Here is a 20,809-nt window from a genome sequence, read left to right as displayed (position 1 = left end):
CCTGAAGAGGGACCGGGACGGGGGCGTTAATTCCTAAATGTACAGTTTCTCCTACAAGCGCACCTGCCACCTGACACGCGGCCATTTTAGCCACCAGGCACCAGGCTTCACGCATGGCCCGGCGGCCATGTTGTGGGGCGAGGCGCCACAGAGAGATCATGTGACATGGGACGCCTGTGAGAGAGCTGTATCGAAGGCCAAAGGCAAAGCTCGGATGGAGGGGAGGGGAAAGGAAGGGGGTGGGGGTTTGATAAAGCCAAAAACACCTTCCAAGCATACAAGCTTGGCCACCGACCAACCTACTTTAATACATGAATTCCATTCTTTGAATCTGGGTCACTCCACAAGCATTCGATATATGAAAGTGAAAACAATGAGACTATGTCTGGCACACGAACGGGGAAGGATGATCTTGCACATATTTCCCTAAAGCAAAACACCTTATCCTCTCGTTGATACACCGGATATCTTCCCTGATTTTACTGTTTATACTTCTGGATGGATTACACACACCACTCCTAAATGCTTTTAAGTAAAAGGTTAAAGGTGAATTAGTACCTTTCTCCTAAGATGGTTGGTAAATAAGATGCACAAATATAAATCCAAAATAAAAATGATTGAAACTGATTGAAAAAAGAAAAGCTAAAATGTGTTTACAGGTAAATGGATGACATTCAAAGAAGCATAAAAAGAAGGTCACGGCAGACTCCTTTAAGATAGCCAGACCTCCTCCTTCCACAGAAAAAAATATAAGCATTTCTGCCATCCCCCCTCCAAGTTTTCATTTTATTCACTTGTTGAGTCACTCTCTACAAGACCCACAGTGAAAGAATTCCTACACACATTCACATGCTGCCCTCTGCAGGCCCAGGCCTGAACTGCAGGAGTGTTCTGACAGGCAAAGAGACACAATGTGGTTGGGCTGCTTGTGCTTTTGAGAGGAGAGAGTTTGCTGGTCCTTTCCAAAATCATAGTGAAAGATGGAGATGCAAAGATGCAAAAAAACATGGTAAGACTACAAATCCCACAATCCTCCAGTAGTCTGCAGGAGGGCATGGGTCCTACAGTGCTTCTTGGCTCATGAACTTCACAGCTTCTGTCCAGAGTGCCCTCAGAATTCCGAGACGTTGGTCTGTGAGGAGCAGCTCCGCAGAACAAAGCCAAACAGACGTATCTTACAATGAAACCCCGGAGGAGTCGAGCGCTGTGGTGATGTCAGAGCCACGCCCACTGCTACGATGCCCAGATCTACTTGAGCACCAGCGTGGCCTCGCTCCCGTCCTTGCGTTTCAGGTACAGCCCGTGCGCCAGGTGGTGCTCCCTCCGCAGGTAGGCGTAGAAGTAGTCCGACACCAGCAGTATCTGAGAGGGAGGGCAGCAGAAGGGGCGGGGTCAGACCAGTGTGAAAAACACCAGAGCTCAGCAGCCAATCACAGCCTGTCAGGAAGTGCGCTGGAGTAGGGAAGGGGGCCCAGAGGATGCTGGGAAGTTGAGTGAAAAGCAGTGAGGTTAACTCAAAGAAGAAAATATTGATTAAAAAACAGAAAACCATACGTGTGGCTTTTTGCGGACTGCGCGACCAGAATAAACGGATCGGTCTCCATTGCGTAACCAGCACGGCTCAATGGCGTAAAGGCTGCATATGACGCATGCCCCCGTCGCTCCTTCAGGTTAGCGCCTGGAAACGCCGCGACATCACATTTAAAAAGCAGCTTTGGAGCCGCGACGTCGGCCTGGACTGTACACCCTCGTGGAACACAAGCCGAGAGAACCACACTAAATGCACTCCAGGATTAACGCACACCCAGTAGCGATAGGTTGTGGTGAGGTTCGTCTGACGCCATGTCAGAATCTCACGGACTGCATGTTAAGGTTTGAGTTCTGGGAACTTAATACAGTCCAGCTGAAAGCCACACCACTCATGCACAAATTATTCAGGAGCCAGAGCCCTAACCCAGCTCCTCCTCTCTCCTCAATTAGGACAGAGTCAGATTGGCTGGCGGCAATCTTGCTCTCACATCGACTTCAGATCAGTTTTTTTTTTTTTTTTTTTTTTTTTAAATAAAGTGTGAAAATGAGAAGGGGGAGGTCAGTGTGTCTGCTGCCGGTGCAGTGTGAGGTCACACCCTGTTAAGGTGCAGTGTGTGGTCACACCCCACTAAGGTGCAGTGATTGAGAGTAACCCAACACTGCAGCACACAGCCCAGCCCCGCGTCATCTCTTCCACAGCAGGTGTGGGTGGCCATGAAAGATGCATGGCTGGCCTGGGCCTGACGAGCAGCCGAATCTCAGCTCCTGCAGGCTCACAAACACGCTCCCTACCCACAGGGCTCGCTCAGGAAGAGCAGCGGTCTGGGATTAAATCACAGACACACGCACACAGACACGCACACACACACACAGACAGACACAAAGACAATCACACACACACAGACAGACACAGAGAGCGAGAGACACACACACACACAGACACGCACACACACACACACAGACACAGAGAGAGACACACACACACACACACACACACACACACACACGCACACACAGACGAAAATACAGACACACCACAGACAATAATGAATGGACCACGGCACAACACGAGGTATACAGAATACAGACACATCTCACTGCCGGGGAAAATTTAATTCTGCGTTAGACGGGTGATGGTATAATGGGACTCACCTGGCCAACGTAGAAGAGCAGGGTGATGGTATAATGGGACTCACCTGACCAGCGTTGAAGAGCACGGTGATGGTATAATGGGACTCACCTGGCCAGCGCTGAAGAGCAGGGTGATGGTATAATGGGACTCACCTGACCAGCGTTGAAGAGCAGGGTGATGGTATAATGGGACTCACCTGGCCAGCGCTGAAGAGCAGGGTGATGGTATAATGGGACTCACCTGACCAGCGTTGAAGAGCAGGGTGATGGTATAATGGGACTCACCTGACCAGCACTGAAGAGCAGGGTGATGGTATAATGGGACTCACCTGACCAGCATTGAAGAGCAGGGTGATGGTATAATGGGACTCACCTGACCAGCGTTGAAGAGCAGGGTGATGGTATAATGGGACTCACCTGACCAGCATTGAAGAGCAGGGTGATGGTATAATGGGACTAACCTGGCCAACGTAGAAGAGCACGGTGATGGTATAATGGGACTCACCTGACCAGCGTTGAAGAGCACGGTGATGGTATAATGGGACTCACCTGACCAGCATTGAAGAGCAGGGTGATGGTATAATGGGACTCACCTGGCCAACGTTGAAGAGCAGGGTGATGGTATAATGGGACTCACCTGGCCAACGTTGAAGAGCAGGGTGATGGTATAATGGGACTCACCTGGCCAACGTTGAAGAGCAGGGTGATGGCGTAGTAGAAGTTTGAGTTGGCGCTGCCAGCGTAGATCCACAGGTGCCAGAGGACAGGAAACAGGGCGGAGCAAGCCAATAGCACACAGCAAACCAGGAAGATGTTCCTCAGAACTGAGGGGGAAATAACAATACATTTACAGCCAATCACCAGACGCACACTGCTGCCATCTGCCAATCACACACACACACACATACACACACTGCTGCAATCAGCCAATCAACACACGCACACTGCTGCCATAAGCGAATCAACACACACACACACACCCTGCTGAAATCTGCTAATCAATTTTTTGAGCCAAAAAGAAAGTTCACCGCATTCTCTTGACATTCAGTTTAATTTCACTTTGCTGGACCTGACCTGGTTCCCACAGCATGACCTCACTAGTGACCGTTACCAGCTCAGCAGATCCACGCAGTAAGGACCCCATTACCCCCAAACTGCCGCAGATTCACGTGAGTAAGACCATGCGTGGTGTTAGCAAGAATAAAAACTCTATGTGTGTGTGTGTGCGCATGCATGTACGTGCAGGCTCTCTGCACGTGTGTGTGTCTGTGTGTGTGTGTGTGTGTGTGTGTGTGAGTGGGCAGCGGTGACTCACATCTGTACAGGTGGCTCCAAACGGGCAGGAAGGCCATGTAGAGGGCGATGTCCCCCACCGTGGGGTAGGACTTAAAGATGGAGATGATGGCAATCTGCATGAATATGAGAAAGACTGGATGCTCCCTGGGATAAACACACACACACACACGTGCGCACGCACACACACACACACACACAGAGTGTTAAATCAGCAGCACCAGCTACATTCACACCCCACCATTTGTTTCCCACCGACACCCTTTGAAACCCACTTTCATTAGGACTGATTTCAACACGGAAATTTCGTTTCGCTTTAAAGTAAAACAGTTGAAAGAAAAATACTTCAAAGCCATCCGCAGCATTTTACTACTGCCCAAAGCCAACTTCAGCTTCCACTGCAAACGGCAACGCAGCGAAATACGTTTTGAACACATTCTCGCCAACTCGGTTTTCAAAAAAACTAAATAAAATACGAGTGGCATTTGCTTGGCATTCCAAACCACAGCAGTTCCCAGGCTGAGGAATCATGCAAGACTCTGGAATGTTACTGAATGTTTCTATAATGCGTAGAAGAGGTGGACTCACTTGAGTTTGATTGACAGCGGAATGGTGTAGAAGAAGACGTTGATTTGGAAGACGCAGATGAAGAAGAGGCGGAAGTGCTCAAACATCTCGGCGAAGAAGTACCAGAACAGGCCGATGTTGGGGGTGAGGTCCGGCACCGACAGGCTGCAAACACACACGCACACACCACACACACGCAGCATTAGAAACGCACTCACCATTGAGTCTCATATTTTAAGGGGCTAGGCACCTTAGTTACACTGAAGGAAAATCTTAATGCAATGACACTCTAGACAATTCTGTGCTTCTTATTTTCAGCATGACAACGCCCCCAGGCACACAGTGAGGTCCATATAGAAATAATTTTGCTGAGAACAGTGTGGAAGAACTTGACTGGCAAGCTCAGCACAGAGCCCTGACCTCAACCCCATACAACACCTTTGGGATGAATTGGAAAGCCAACTGTGAGCCAGGCCCAATCGCCCAATCAGTGCACAACCTCACTAATGCTCTTCTGGCTGAATGGAAGCAAATCCCTGCAGCAATGCTCCAACATCTAGTATAAAGCTTTCCTAGCAGAGTGGAGGTTTTTATAGCAGCAAAGGGTGGACCAACTCCATATTAATGGCCATAATTTTGGACGAGATATTGGATGTCAGGTGTCCACGTAGCGTAAAACCAGGTTTCACCGAACACTTTGGCACGCTTAACCAGCATTACATCTCCCGCCTAACGAACGTTAAGCCTCGTTAGGGCAAAGGAGGCGCTGGACCCTCCACTCACATGAAGCCGTACACGGACGGGATGAAGTCCCAGGAGCTGAGCAGGAAGAAGGAGAGGCAGACGATGACGGACAGGCTGCCCAGGAACATGACGGCGTACTGCACGGTGAAGAGCCAGAAGCTGGGCCGCCGCACGTTCACGGGGATGTACAGCCTCTGAGAGGGGGAGAGAGACGGGGGACGGGGGACGGGGGGGGGGAGGGGAGACGGGAGACGTCCCGTTACGGGAGGGGGGTGAGAAAAGCACCGCGAACCCGGGACCCTAAGAGGGCTCGAACCCTCGCTGGAGAGAGAGGGGGACGAGGGGTGCGTACCTGAAGTAGGAAGAGCAGCGCTGGCACGCACAGCGTCAGGGGGTAGATGGACTGGTACGTGGCCAGGGCCAGAAAAATGGCACTCAGTAAGGCACTTCCTGAAGGAAAGAGGCACAGGAGGGAGGGAGACTCAAAGCGTCGCTCATAAGGGATCTGTGCTGAATAAACACCATGCACGCTAACACAATTAGCATCATTAGGCTCCGCTTGCATGAGGGAAGCTGCATTAGACTCCGCTTGTACGAGGGGAAACTATGAGGCATTAGAGACAGGGCGGCTGGGACACGCTGCGCTCTGACTGTACCTTTGATGGTGCTCAGGATGAAGAGAGCGATGACCGCGTTGTTGAGCCCACAGGTAGACTTGGCCACACAGGAAAGTATAGTGAATGGGTTCAACAAGTAACTGGGAGGGAGGGAGGGGTACAGGGAGAGGGAGAGAGGTGGAGAGAGAGAGAGGGACAGGGGGGGGGAGAGAGAGAGATGCAAGTTGTACAGAGTTTTATTATAACTCTCATAACGTATGCTTTGGCAATACTTAGACAACAGCCCAAAATAAAGTGGGGCAGAGAGCAGGTGGCAGGGCAACTGGAGAGGGCTGGGATCATGGACAGGACAGCGAGATACATGATACAACACAAATACAATGCGATGCAATGTAAATGTACTGTGATGATGAAAATGTAAGGTATGTAATGCAATATAAATGTAATGTGATCTAAATATACTCTGATGTGATTTAAATGTAATATGTAAATTTGATGTGATTTGGTGTCCCCATTACTGTATTGTTCTTTGACATCATGAGATGACAGGTGCTATATAAATCCGATCTCGTTATTATTACTATTGTTATTACTACTACTATTATTATTATTATTATTATTATTGCTGCTGCATTTGTGGGCATTTAGCAGTGGAACATGCCTAAATGTAATCCGATGTATTGTAAATGCACTGTTATGTATGTAAATGTACATGCAATGTGATGTAATATGAATGTCATGTGAAATAATACACAGTAAATGTAATGCAATGCGATGTATTGTAAATGTAATGCGATGTAATGTAAATGTACTGCAATGTAATGTAAATGTACTGCAATGCAATGTAAATGTAATGTCATACTCACAACACGGCCACTTTGAGAGGGATGTAGTACATCTCTTTAGGGGTTCTGATGAGCTCCAGGCAGTCGTGTGGGTACCGGTCAGCCTCCAGAGCGTACTTCTGCTTCCTGAACTGGAACAGAAGGCCTATGACATCACCATCCCAAACCCACCAATCCAGCGCAGCCCCGTTTCGACCGCCACAATGCAGGCCGCAACAGAGGGAATTTTCAGCATCATCAAACATTCAAGCACTTATACAGAAGAAGCACACAATAATTCACACTAGAAAAGTATACCTAAGCCCAGAACTATTCGAACTATACAATTAACTGAAAGTTACAGGTGAGTGCGGGAGGTATATTTTTTTCTCAGTTCAGCCATGGTTTGATTAGTTGGATGACACATGCTATGGAAATTCATCTTTATCTCGGTTAGTTTGGAGTTTTGCAAACTGCAGGCATCCAGTCAGTGGGAAGTGACAGACCACAGCTTCCCTGTTGATGTAAAGTGGTTTGTATGGGGCAGTTACCAATATCACCCCCAGTGAGAGTGGACTGCCTAAAACAGCCAATGTACTGAGCCACAGATGAGTGCTTCTGGCCTGTCAGGCAAAATGTGACTGTTTCATGGCAAAAATGACATTGTGGGTACTAACGTCAAACGGCATTGCGGGTACTCGTGTAAACCGGCATTGTGGGTACTAGAGTAAAATTGAATTGTGGGTACTAAAGTAAAATGACATTGTGAGCACTAAGGGTTTGCTTTGGCACTTACCACACCCTTGTTATAGTCCTGTACAGCCAGGTACAACGCGACAGCTGTAATGCCATCTGCTATCTGAAATACACACACAAAAAAATGCACATGATAAATGTCACCAGTTATTTCAGTACACAATTTCCTAATGTACTCTGGTACTAACTCTGTGGCCCGGTGGAAAAGTCAAAGCAGTTTAAAGAAAAAGAAAAAAAAAGATATTTACTCACCATGAACACGATATCTGCATAATCAATGACGAAGTGAAAAAGATAAATGATGAGCGGTGTCTGAGGGATGATAATAGTGTAAATGTTAAAAAGGTTCATCATTAAAAGGAAAATTACTCTCAAATCTCAGAGAGAGCACAGACAGTTCAGTTTACAGCCATCCATTTTGTAACTTGCTAATTCCCGGTCTGGCTCGCGAAGCCTATACCAGCATGCACTGGGCGAGGGGCAGGAATACACCCTGAACATGTCGCCAATCCATCGCAGGGCACACACACACCATTCACTCACACACTCATACCTATGGGCAATTTAGAGACTCCAATTAGCCTAGCCAGCATGTCTTTGGACTGTGGGAGGAAACCCACACAGACACAGGAGAACATGCAAACTCCACACAGAAAGGATTTGAACCCAGGATCTTCTTGCTGTAAGGTGACAGTGCTATCCACTGCACCATTCTGCCCCATTGAGTTTACATTTTTATCTGAAAATATAACACCCAAACAAAAGCAAAACTGCTGGAACACTAGAGAGATGCAAGCCTTCTACTGTGCATTAAAATCAGTTGATTAAAAGTGGAGAGTAAAACTTGAACTCACTTCATGAAACACATCCCCGGAATAGGGCGACACTCCCAAATCCAGCAGGGCCAAGCCTTCCACAACTGGGGACAAAGCACACACACGCATCGTCTCCATCAATCGGCAACAAACGCATCCAAAAGAGTACTCTGCAGGCGGTACTTCAGGAAGCACACGTGGCTCACACATCGACTTTATTCCTTGGCAACTACATTGCATCAGCATCGAACCTCCAAGATGCAATCCTGAACATGAACTTAGCTTCAGTAACGTAGTAGCTACCTACATTTACTCTCCGCTAACGAGACAGCCGGGTAAGTTAGCTTGCTGTTTATTCAAAGAGGAGGCAACTGTCAGTGTTTCCTTGTTTCAATAACCACTGGTTGATTTCCGTTTAAAATGCACATTTTAAAAGGCACGGTGACAACAAATAGTTTCATTTGCTATCTAGCTAACCTGCTAGTCATTTAGGTCACATTAGCTAGCCATTTATTTGTCTTTAACTAGACTATCGTTATCTACTCAGCCTAGCAGCACTGACGGCTGGCTAACATCCCGGTTTAATCAGAGCCGTTTCTTCCCGATTCCAGTTAGCCAGACTAGTCGTCCTGGTGACGAACTGAAGTTTCGTCGAAAAAATACTGTCAATCTAAGCTAATTTTAACTAACTGCATTTCCACCATCGTATGTTGCAATATTGCTAGCTAGTTAACGGTAGCTAGTTTTAAAATCAAAAGCTAGCTTGTCTAACTAACGTTAGCTAAAAGTGACAGGTTGAGAGCGTGAGGGACGCTCAGTTAGCGTTATACAGCAATTTAAATATAACGTGCTCGAAGCATACATTAATTCAGTACCTCTTTTCCAGGCATTTAAAGGAGATACAACTTCCACTCTCTCCGATATAAGCTCGGCCAAACTCGAATTGAAGAGTACAGCTCTAATTGTAACAGCTACAATCAAAACCAGAGTTAAGGGAGCCGCCATCTTCGCCGGGAGGAAGAAGCCCTCTCCACCCTAACACCGTGGCACCATGGGATATGAAGTACTTAAATCACTATTATACAATGACTTATAGGCAACAAAACTGAGTTATAAACGTCAAAGTCCATAATTCCTTGTGTAGCGCTATCCTGAGAGTGTGGTTGGTTCTTTGATTCTTCAAGCCATGAGGATACAAAAATCGGATGTGCTCTAAGGTTTCCCACTTCAAAAAATACAACAGTAGACATGCGTCATCTTAGGCGCAAAATTTATTTATTTATTTATTTATTTATTTATTTATTTATTTATTTATTTATTTACTTATTTAATGGTAGATGTTATTTCTGCTCGGCCAAAAATACATAATTAAAAATCAACGAACACACAAAGTAATTAGTTAAAATGAATACATTTTACTCTGTGTGTGTGTGTGTTTGTGTGTGTGTGTGTAGGTGTGTGTGTTTGCGTGTGTGGAGTCGCTTTGTCTCAAATAAGCATAGTTGCTGCCAATAAATGACGTGATATCTGTACCACTTGTAATACAATCAGAATGGCATTATTGGAATCAGTCTCTGCAAGCTGACGGGTGGCTTTAAATGAGCTGCTTACAGAAATATGCATTTAAACACATTTTAACCCTGAACCCTAAGGTGATTTTGATGTTTTTTCACTACCCTCAGTTTTTTTAAAATTAATTAATTAATTAATTTCAGACGAAACAGGTTTATCCAAACATAACCTCTCATGCAACCCCTCATTTTGTTTGCAAGACTCACCCCTATTAGGAAATGTCGAGTTTAGGCCCTATGATATAGCTTAGTTGGTAGGCCCTTATAATATAAGAAGAAAAAATCTTTTTCGGTTCCTAAAAAATTTCACTTGAGTATATCTCCAAAACCAAACGTGTCAGCTAAGGCATTTCATCTTGCATTACAAGAATATACTGTATGGAGTACAACAATGATTAAGTGTTTTCATTTATTTTGATGACACTGGAACCAATTCAAACAATAAAGAAATATGTTTAACAATAATAACCTATAACATATAAATACTTTTTGATTATATATAACTGTGAGACAAAACAAAAGTAAATGTGTGTGTGTGTGTATATATAAATATATATATATATATATATATATATATATATATATATATAATTTTTATTTATTTTTTATTTGTTATTGAAGCAGGTGACAAACAGCCAACCGAATATCAAACACTGTTTCACAAGAACTGTAGGCTTTGTAATGCCTGTAAAACAATGGTTACTGTTACTCATGGGGACCAGTACAGATATCACACTGTTACTCCTGGGGACCAATGCAGATATTACACTGTTACTTATGGGGACTACCGCAGATATCACCCTGTTACTTATGGGGACCAGTACAGATATCACACTGTTACCTATGGGGACCAATGCAGATATTACACTGTTACTTATGGGGACTACCGCAGATATGACACTGTTACCTATAGGGACCAGTACAGATATCAGACTGTTACTTATGGGGACTATCGCAGATATCACACTGTTACTCATGGGGACCAGTACAGATATCACACTGTTACTTATGGGGACCAATGCAGATATTACACTGTTACTTATGGGGACTACCGCAGATATCACACTGTTACTTATAGGGACCAGTACAGATATCAGACTGTTACTTATGGGGACTATCGCAGATATCACACTGTTACTCATGGGGACCAGTACTGATATCACACTGTTACTCATGGGGACCAGTACTGATATCACACTGTTACTTATGGGGACCAATGCAGATATTACACTGTTACTTATGGGGACTACCGCAGATATCACACTGTTACTTATAGGGACCAGTACAGATATCACACTGTTACTTATGGGGACCAGTACTGATATCACACTGTTGGGGACATGCAGATATACACTGTTACTTCATGGGGACCAGTACAGATATCACACTGTTACTTATAGGGACCAGTACAGATATCACACTGGTACTTATGGGGACTATCGCAGATATCACACTGTTACTTATGGGGACCAGTACAGATATCACACTGTTACTTATGGGGACTATCACAGATATCACACTGTTACTCATGGGGACCAGCACAGCTATTACACTGTTAGTTATGGGGACCAGTGTGGATATCAAACTGTTACTTATGGGGACTAGTGTGGATATCACAGTTATTTTTCAGTTAGACAATTTTTGTTACTAATGCGCACCGTACCAAATCAATAGAGGTCATCACAGCAATGGGACACATGATTACCCACAATACAGTCAGACAGAATCAACCACTTCATTTCAGACTGTATCAATCAGCCAAATTTAATTTGATACAGCACTCTTAAGAGAAATGTCATGAGCCAAGTGCAAGTAACATCGTTGTGATGTAAGTTATATGGATCATGCATTTTCTGGGGCATGGACTGTATTGTGAGTTAGTTCCAAATAGACTTCTTTGGAGCCATACTGTGCTGGTTGCTCTTACTGTTGCCAAGTCAGGTTATAAATAGGTTTGGCTGTGCTGGATTCATATGGGTAAACCTTCTACTAAAAATGTGTTTCTAAACACATTTGACCTACAAAAATCCACATATGTGTGTGTGTGTGTGTGTGTGTGTATTTTTTTCAGAAGACATGCTGTTGTGTACTATTATTATTATTATTATTATTATTATTATTATTATTAATAATAATAATGACATTTATATAGCACTTTTCCAAATGCTCAAAGTGCTTTACAGTGAAGGGAAACTCACCTCACCCACCACCAATGTGTAGCACCCACCTTGGTGATGCAGGGCAGCCAATTTGCGCCAGAACGCTCACCACACATTAGCGAAGGTGGAGAGGGAGAGAACATTTATTTAGCCAATTAAGTCTGGGGATGATTTTTAGTGGCAAGTTGGCGAGAGCCAGATCTGGGATTTGGCCAGGACACTGGGGAACCCCCTACAAATTATTGTATTCATTTGATGCAGAATAATATATTTAACTTATCAGAGTGCCAGTCCTGCTCACAAGAGAACTGCAGGACCAGGGACAGCACAGGCCCCACTCACAGGAGAGCTTCAGGACCAGGGACAGCACCGGCCCATTCACAGCCAGTGTAGTACTGTAGCTCTGGCTAATTACCAGTCATCACAGCTGTTAAGGGTCGATGTAAGAGCCTGTTCTTGGGGCCTGAGGAGAAGGAGGCTAGTTTTGGAAAATATGTACATCATAATATTGTGCATGGGTTACAAAAAAAAAAAAAAAAACATTTTTCTTATTGCTCCTGCAGTAATATTTTTCTTTTAGAAACAGTGCTTTTTTGTTGCATTGTAGGAATTAGTATTCTTATGAAAAAAGTAAAATGAACTGTGGTAAGCCATCTCCATTCTGTCTGCTCCATTCACCCTTGACGGTGAGCACCTCCAGCACTGTGCCACAGCACTTAGCCGTTTAGCGTTTCGTAGCTGTGGACGCATATTGACAAAGATGCACTGCATGAAACAATTACCCGAGTCACTGTACCGTGACGTTTCTTGCCCGCGCTAATTTCCAATGCTTGTCCCTGGAAGGGCTCAAAATGGATCGCATACAATTCAACAAACCGAAAAAAAACGATGTAAGAAGAAACAGCACTGTAGCAATAGCAGTGAGGGAATAATGACGGAACTTATGAGTTTACACAAGATTGCATGTCTCTTTCGAACATCCTTGTGATGTAGATGATATTTGTTATGGAAAATGCCTGAAATAGAGGCCAGTGACTCACTGCGGGCATGTTCTTGAAGAAATGCCAGGGAATATGGTTAAATATTTGACTATTTTAAACACGAATGGATTGTGCTCTTTTTTTAGCCCTTTAGGTGTGTGTACAAAAGGAATTTCGCTGAAAACACCGATATCTGGAAAGGTTTGACTCTGCAGAATTTTCGCTATGTAAATGTTTGAATATGTTAGAAAGAGCAGGTGAAATAGAAGTATGCCAAATATAATGCGTATTTGCCTCAACTGGATTGGGTCTTCTCTCGCATAGAAACTTTCTCGCATAGAGTCTTTTTATGCCATTTCAAGAAAAATAGTGAAAAATAACTGTAAGTATAGGGAAAGATGTCAACCTGCTAGTCAAATGCTACTAGTTTTTGATGAACAGTTTAAAATCTTTTTTTTGATCATGTAAAGAAACATCACCACAATATCAGGACCATGATGCACCTTTCATATCTGCCCTTCTCCCACCCAAAAAAGGAAAACCCTGTATATAGAAATGCTCCAGCATTTTCAGCTATACAAATTTTTTTATTCCATGTACCGCAACACAATGAGCTTCATTTGAAATGGTGCATCTAAAGCAAGGGTAGAGCCGTAAAAAAGCTCATTTCCTCAGTTCATGGGTTCCAATTATACATTTCCAGCTCTACACAGTTCACAAATATAACATGTGTAACCACACAAAGTTCACAAAGTTTTATATCAACAATGTCTACATAATGGAATTGGAAATAAAAAACCATGTACGTAAAGTTCTTTTTGGTTTGACTGAAATATTCTGAAATAGATATAGTCTTCACTTTTAAAACGTGGTTTCTCTACACAATGCTTTGTGTTTTTGTCTGATATTCTAATCTGATGTGAGAAATGTTTCGTTTAGTATGCATTAAAAGCAGTGTTAGATTTTGACTGTCGTTGCTGTTGCTAGAAATTCTCCGAAACAATCAAACTGGGGTGATTTATCAAGTGCTGTTCAAGCTGACCGGTGCGCTCATTAATTCTGCCGGGACAGAAGATGAATTGATGAAAGGACATGTTTTGTGATATCGCGATGCCGGGCCCTGATGTATTTACATCTCCATCTGAAAGGTGTTTGGACTGAAAGCGTGAATACGGCTCGGCTCGGCGCACAGACATCTGCTCCCGCTCGAGGATGAAGCCGAACCATGCGGGATTTCAGGTGTCAGGAAATCCCATTTTTACCCGACTAATAGTTAGAATAACTTTGGCCTGAGCCAGTCAATCCTGTTTGAGAAACATTAAAATCATTTTTCACGTTGATTACTGTTAGTCTCGCCCTTTTCTCTCTCACTCTGTCTAGAAAAACACATTTGGAGCGATGAAAAAGTAAAACCACATTTGCATATATGACCACACCTATTCTCTGACCTCTAGATGAAGCTGTTCAGAATATCAACCCATGTGGAGCACGGGCAAGGACAGCCAATTTATATTTTATTCGCCGGAAGGTGAAACGACTCCCCAGACGTGTTCAGAGTCGGTCGTCTGGCTGTTTGTCACGGAAAAGGAACGTCTCCTCGCACAGGGTTCAACGGCACTAAGCCCGTTTCCAGTTTGGCGAGCCTCTTTCAGGGACAGAGAGGAACGATTCACAAAATGAAGGATAAGACACGGGCTGCCTTGTTCCTTCGTCTTCGTCTTTCCCCCCCTCGCTACACTGATCCAATATTACACACATTGTGCTCTGAAAAATGAGATTCCATGCTTTATTTTCTGATAAAAAAAAGAAAACTTGACATTGCAATTTTGTACCAGTAGATGGCAAGGTAGTCACTATATTTGTGTCCAAATACAATATTTCAGTAGCTGACCCAGGCAAGAGGCATTTTTGATTTTACCCTCTTTATTTGCTTTATTTTTCATTCAATAATTACATTTTATATGCATTTTACCCTTATTTATTTATGTCTTATTCTACTTCACTGTGAAACACTTTGTGTGGCTTGTTTCATTTTAACACAGGCTCTTTATAAAGATGATGATGATGATTATTATTATTATTATTATTATTATTATTATAATTATTATTATTATTATCTGGACTGAATGAGCTTTCACAAGATAGAGAGTGCACACAAACCCGAATATGACTCCTTCAGTAGGGATTTCCCACTGGAATTTGAAATAGTAAAGCATTAGCATGAAATACATCTCCCTCTCAATGAGTTCTGTTTGTCAGAGTCCATCAAAAATCATAAGGTGTCCCATAGGAATGGGCGTGTATTTTAAACTATATTTAACGAAATGTGAGTCCCCTAACCATAGAACTGATATGTTCAGTGCTCAAGAGAAGCCTTGTAGAAAGTGCCTGCACAGAGTCAGTGAAATCTCAGCAGGTCGTAGCTGATTAGTTCTGAATGTGCATGAGGACAGCGTAATCTGTGGAGGCTGGCTGTGAAGCCCGGAGATCTCCTTCACAGGAGCTGTTTGGGGATTAATGACTAACAGTCTGCTTAGGCGTGCGACTGCTTTTCCTGCCAACTGAGAGTCCCTGCAAGATATGACTTCTGCTTTTAATCCAAGTTCTCACAGTCGTAAACGACAGAAATAAAGCGGCAACTCCCTCGCATTTCTCCCCCGCAAAGTCGTTCCACCCCGCGGGAATTAGATCCGACAATATTCTGCAAAGCGTTACCTCAACAGGTTTTTATCCGGAGGGCGAGGCTCGGCGCATTATCTGAAGAGGAACGGCGGAATGGCTTCTGATGACTCACGATCCAATTAAGATCCGACACCTCGGCTGGCCCGGGCGAAAGCACGCGGCTACCTGCGTTTGTTTAAAGAGCAGCTTATGAGTAAGGCTTTCGGGGAATTTCTTCTCTCAGCTTTTTTTTTTGAACTTCGTCTGCTGTCCAGGAGACTCGGCGGAGGAGTGCGATCCTGGCAGCGAAACTCGAAGGCAGTTCGTGGAAGGAAATTAAAACTTAAGTTAATTAACTGCTCGGGTACGTACAGCAGATATGTTCCAGCCAAATCAATTACCCATTGGCAGAAGCACGAGATGTTTTTCCTCTTCTCTCGACCCGAATGACAGACAAAGCTCCTCGCTGAATGTATTTATAACTTGTTTCGAAATACACTGGTGGGCCTGCCGTGGCTGGTGCTGTCCGCCAGCAAATCCCAAAGTCCCCCTCCTGTGGTATCACCTCATAAAAAGCCAATGCCTGAAACGGAATAAATCTGTCAATATGGCCTCATTTTCATGGCCCATATTTTACCTCATAATTTATGAAAACACACAATTTGGTAAGACGGCTATAAGCGGCACCTTTCGGTGCGCTTCGGCTGTGAAAGTAAATGAGCTACACAGCCGAATACAAGCCATAACACATATTACTCAAGGCAGGGCTTGAGACAGTGCAGGTCATAATTATTTATTACAAAATTATACATGTTTTCTTGTTTTGGCTCTGTACTCCAGCATTTTGGATATGAAATGAAACAATGACTATGCAGTTAAAAGTGCAGACTGTCAGCTTTAATTTGTGGGTATTTATATCCATATCAGGTGAACCATATTAGAATTGCAACCATTTTTATAAACAGCTCCCCCCCCCCCCCCCAAAAAAAAAAGTGTTTATTATGCCTGGTACACATACAGTTGAGCCCTGCGATAGATTGGCGGCCTGTCCAGAGTGTATTTCTGCCTCTCGCCCAATGCACGCTGGGATAGGCTCCAGCACCCCCCCGCGACCCTGCTCAGGATAAGCGGGTATAGATAATGGATGGACAGATGGACGTACAGTTGAATCAATTTTCTTTACCAATTCTGCAGATTTAAGACTGGTTTCAAATGAGTCACTCAATCAATCAATAAATCAATCAATCAATCAATCAGTCTTTATTTTCCCCCATCCCTGTGCAGGGAAGTTTTCACCGGGAGAAGTAACCACGGCGATTCTCCCACACCTTCTTTTCCAATCCGGCTGAGGCACGGTAAATCTGCTCTTTCAAAATGAAGTCGGGCCCCGGCGAGCGACAAGGACACAAATTACATCTTATCGCAGCCAGACCTGTCAGAGAGGAGATTGGCATCGAGGGGGAAATTTCCTTCCTGGGCTGGCCAGACGAAGCCGAAGCCGGAGCCGGAGCTCTCTCTCTCTCTCTCTCTCTCCACGGAGTCCGTCCGCCGTCCCTCGAGAGCTCCAGGCGTGTCCTCTCTGCTTAAAATCATCCTTTGCAAACAGCATCCGCAGTTAGGGAAAGCCGGCTCTGGGTTGTCAGCATTGGGACAGACGCATATGGCTGCTGCGCCACGCTCCTTGCTGGTTACTGCTCAGCTAGCCCAGGGACTCCGACTCTTATGACGCTAATAGGGTGTGTCTCATTGGTGTCTCATTCGAACTGAACGGTGTTTGCCTGCTATTGTTCCCCGTGGATAACTCACCTGGAACCATTAAATCTGTGAAAGACTGCAACTGAGTGGAACAGGACATTTGGTTCTGGACAGAATGTTTGCGTACAATATGAAGTCTCTAGCCAGTGAACAATGAGTGAGTACAGGGCAGGACTGCTTGGAAAGCACAACTTTTTTATGCAGTCTGTACTTTTTCTTAATTCAATTTTGACTGAATTAAAGGAGGATACAACTTCTGCAGCAGTTGATAAGTGCATGGCCTTTGGGACTATCAAATAACTTTTTTTCTCACGGTAAAATTAGTCTAATTTGCAATTTAGGCTGTTGTTCTTATACAGAACCAAATTTTCACAGAAATGTTTTGAGTGTAAAAAAGTGTAAAAAAGAAAAAGAAAAAAAGACTGGGATTGTGCGACGGAATGGAATTAATTCTGAATCAGATATCCACTGTGAGATCTGAAACAAAATACCAGAACAGCTCAAATAAAATATTAATTAAATAAGAGAAAATACCACAACAGAGTGCAAATGAATAAATAAATAAATAAATAAATAAATAAATAAATAAATAAAATAAAAAAATAAAAAAATAAAAAATAAATAAATAAATAAAATTCTGAGGATGAAAATAAAGCTACAGCTTCAAGCTGAATTTCACATTTATGACAAAGAAGCAGTTTGCTTCATCTTTTCTGCGTCGTTCGCTATCCCATACGGTGCTAAACGTGGCAGCGTTCGGCCGATGTTGCCCGTGCGTGAAACGAAGGCGCTCCTTCAGTGGGCTTCAGACGGGCCCCTCCAGACAGAGGGGCGCGTTTTTTGGGAAGCGGCCGTTGCCGTACGTGTCGGGCTATTGCGGCGGCGGCCAGGGGCGCGATCGATCGGAATCGAAAGTCCTCGGGAGGGCCCGGTCGTTACCCGGTGGCTCCCCGCGGCTCGCTCCAAAGACTGACATTTCGCCGCCGCCGGGTGAGGGAGAGGAACAGAGGTTCTTGAGATTAAAGACCTTTTACCTATCGAGCGGACGGCGAGGCGCAGGAACGCTGGGTCCTCAGAAGAGGTGTTCCGCCGATCGATGACGCCCCCCCCCCACCCCGCGGCCGCCGATAGCCCGTTGGCGGCTTCTCTGATGGGGGCCGGCTGCGCGACTCATTCGCGTAATAGCGCTATCTCTCCTTCGAGCGCCGCGCGGAGCCATTTCCTTTCAGGAAGGCACGAAAGACGGCAAATGCCATCGGGCCGCGGCGTTTGGGGGGGGGGGCGTGGGCACGGCGGTCGGGGAGCACGCGGCGGAGTGGCGAACGGACGAGCGGCGGATTAGCGGACTTCGCGCCGTGACGGTATCCGATCCGCTCGAAGGCGGACGCGAGATTTACCCCCGCGATATGGCGTGGCGGGCATCGCCGCGGCGACGGCGTCAGTCGGAGGCCCCGCGGCCTCAGAAAGCCGCCGACGGAAACGCGTCTCTCACATTAGCGGGCGAAATCCCGCCCCTGCAGCCGACGCAGCCTAAACGCGAGCCACTTCGCTGCTGCCACTGACGCTCGACAGATGCCACTTCTTACTTTTCTGAAAAAAGGGCCATTTTGTTTGCTGGAGATATCGCTGGAAACCGTCTGTGGAATTTAAAGGCAGAGCATGCTGGGTAGTGGAATGAACAGGCTCCTCTGTGGTAGCGAGCGGGGCTCTGCTCGCCCCCGGCGTCGGTGATTTCGGGGACGTTGAGGTAGGGAGGGAGCCTCGCGGGGCCCGGCCCCATGTCGGGCTGCTGGGGAGTCTCCAGATGGCGGCGGTTGAGTCCGTCCGCGCGCGGGGGGGCGCCTCGCTGTTCCCCCAGGGGCCGCTCCCCGCTCCGCTCCCCGCCGCCGTGCCGTGATCCGTGATCCGGGCGCCGCGTGCGGTGGCCCGTGTGCGCTGATCCGCGGCGCTCCGCTAACGCGCTGATTCCTGGCTCGGGGAACGTGTGCTCAGCGTGGCCCGGTGATGTCACAGAGGGGGCATTAGATTACCCCTCCGAGGAGAGGGGGGGACATGCCTCTGAGCCCTGGCCTGGTAAAACACACTACATCATCCGCAATGAGATCCTCCACAATGAGCACACATAACCCAGTCTAATGAGCACACATAACCCATTCTAATGAGCACTCAGAACCCATTCTAATGAGCACACATAACCCATTCTAATGAGCACACATAACCCATTCTAATGAGCACACATAACCCATTCTAATGAGCACTCAGAACCCATTCTAATGAGCACACATAACCCATTCTAATGAGCACACATAACCCATTCTAATGAGCACACATAACCCATTCTAATGAGCACACATAACCCATTCTAATGAGGACACATAACCCATTCTAATGAGCCCACATAACCCATTCTAATGAGGACACATAACCCAGTCTAATGAGCACACATAACCCATTCTAATGAGCACACATAACCCATTCTAATAAGCACACATAACCCATTCTAATGAGCACACATAACCCATTCTAATGAGCACACATAACCCATTCTAATGAGGACACATAACCCAGTCTAATGAGCACACATAACCCATTCTAATGAGCACACATAACCCATTCTAATGAGCACACATAACCCATTCTAATGAGCACACATAACCCATTCTAATGAGCACACATAACCCATTCTAATGAGCACACATAACCCATTCTAATGAGCACACATAACCCATTCTAATAAGCACACATAACCCATTCTAATGAGCACTCAGAACCCATTCTAATGAGCACTCAGAACCCATTCTAATGAGCACACATAACCCATTCTAATGAGCACACATAACCCATTCTAATGAGCACTCAGAACCCATTCTAATGAGCACTCAGAACCCATTCTAATGAGCACACATAACCCATTCTAATGAGCACACATAACCCATTCTAATGAGCACACATAACCCATTCTAATGAGCACACATAACCCATTCTAATAAGCACACATAACCCATTCTAATGAGCACTCAGAACCCATTCTAATGAGCACTCAGAACCCATTCTAATGAGCACACATAACCCATTCTAATGAGCACACATAACCCATTCTAATGAGCACACATAACCCATTCTAATGAGCACACATAACCCATTCTAATAAGCACACATAACCCATTCTAATGAGCACTCAGAACCCATTCTAATGAGCACACATAACCCATTCTAATGAGCACACATAACCCATTCTAATGAGCACACATAACCCATTCTAATGAGCACTCAGAACCCATTCTAATGAGCACACATAACCCATTCTAATGAGCACACATAACCCATTCTAATGAGCACACATAACCCATTCTAATGAGCACTCAGAACCCATTCTAATGAGCACACATAACACATTCTAATGAGC

The 20,809-nt window shown here is 45.1% G+C and overlaps 1 protein-coding gene across 1 annotated transcript; it reads right to left on the bottom strand.

Annotated features, from left to right (window-relative positions):
* Nucleotides 1–767: 767 nt before the first annotated feature.
* On the bottom strand, nt 768–9,331 carry pigu (phosphatidylinositol glycan anchor biosynthesis, class U). The gene is made up of 12 exons (XM_064306360.1): nt 9,153–9,331; nt 8,317–8,381; nt 7,715–7,774; nt 7,503–7,565; nt 6,749–6,858; nt 5,922–6,022; nt 5,618–5,715; nt 5,305–5,459; nt 4,543–4,686; nt 3,977–4,101; nt 3,343–3,485; nt 768–1,362 (listed from the first exon to the last, which is right to left on the bottom strand). Exons 1-12 carry the CDS (start codon nt 9,280–9,282, stop codon nt 1,249–1,251), a joined length of 1,308 nt encoding a protein of 435 aa, XP_064162430.1. The 5' UTR covers nt 9,283–9,331; the 3' UTR covers nt 768–1,248.
* Between the last annotated feature and the right edge of the window lie 11,478 nt (nt 9,332–20,809).

Source organism: Anguilla rostrata, chromosome 13 (assembly GCF_018555375.3).
Source record: "Anguilla rostrata isolate EN2019 chromosome 13, ASM1855537v3, whole genome shotgun sequence".
Classification (NCBI taxonomy): domain Eukaryota; kingdom Metazoa; phylum Chordata; class Actinopteri; order Anguilliformes; family Anguillidae; genus Anguilla; species Anguilla rostrata.
This window is presented reverse-complemented; position numbering and strand designations above follow the sequence as displayed.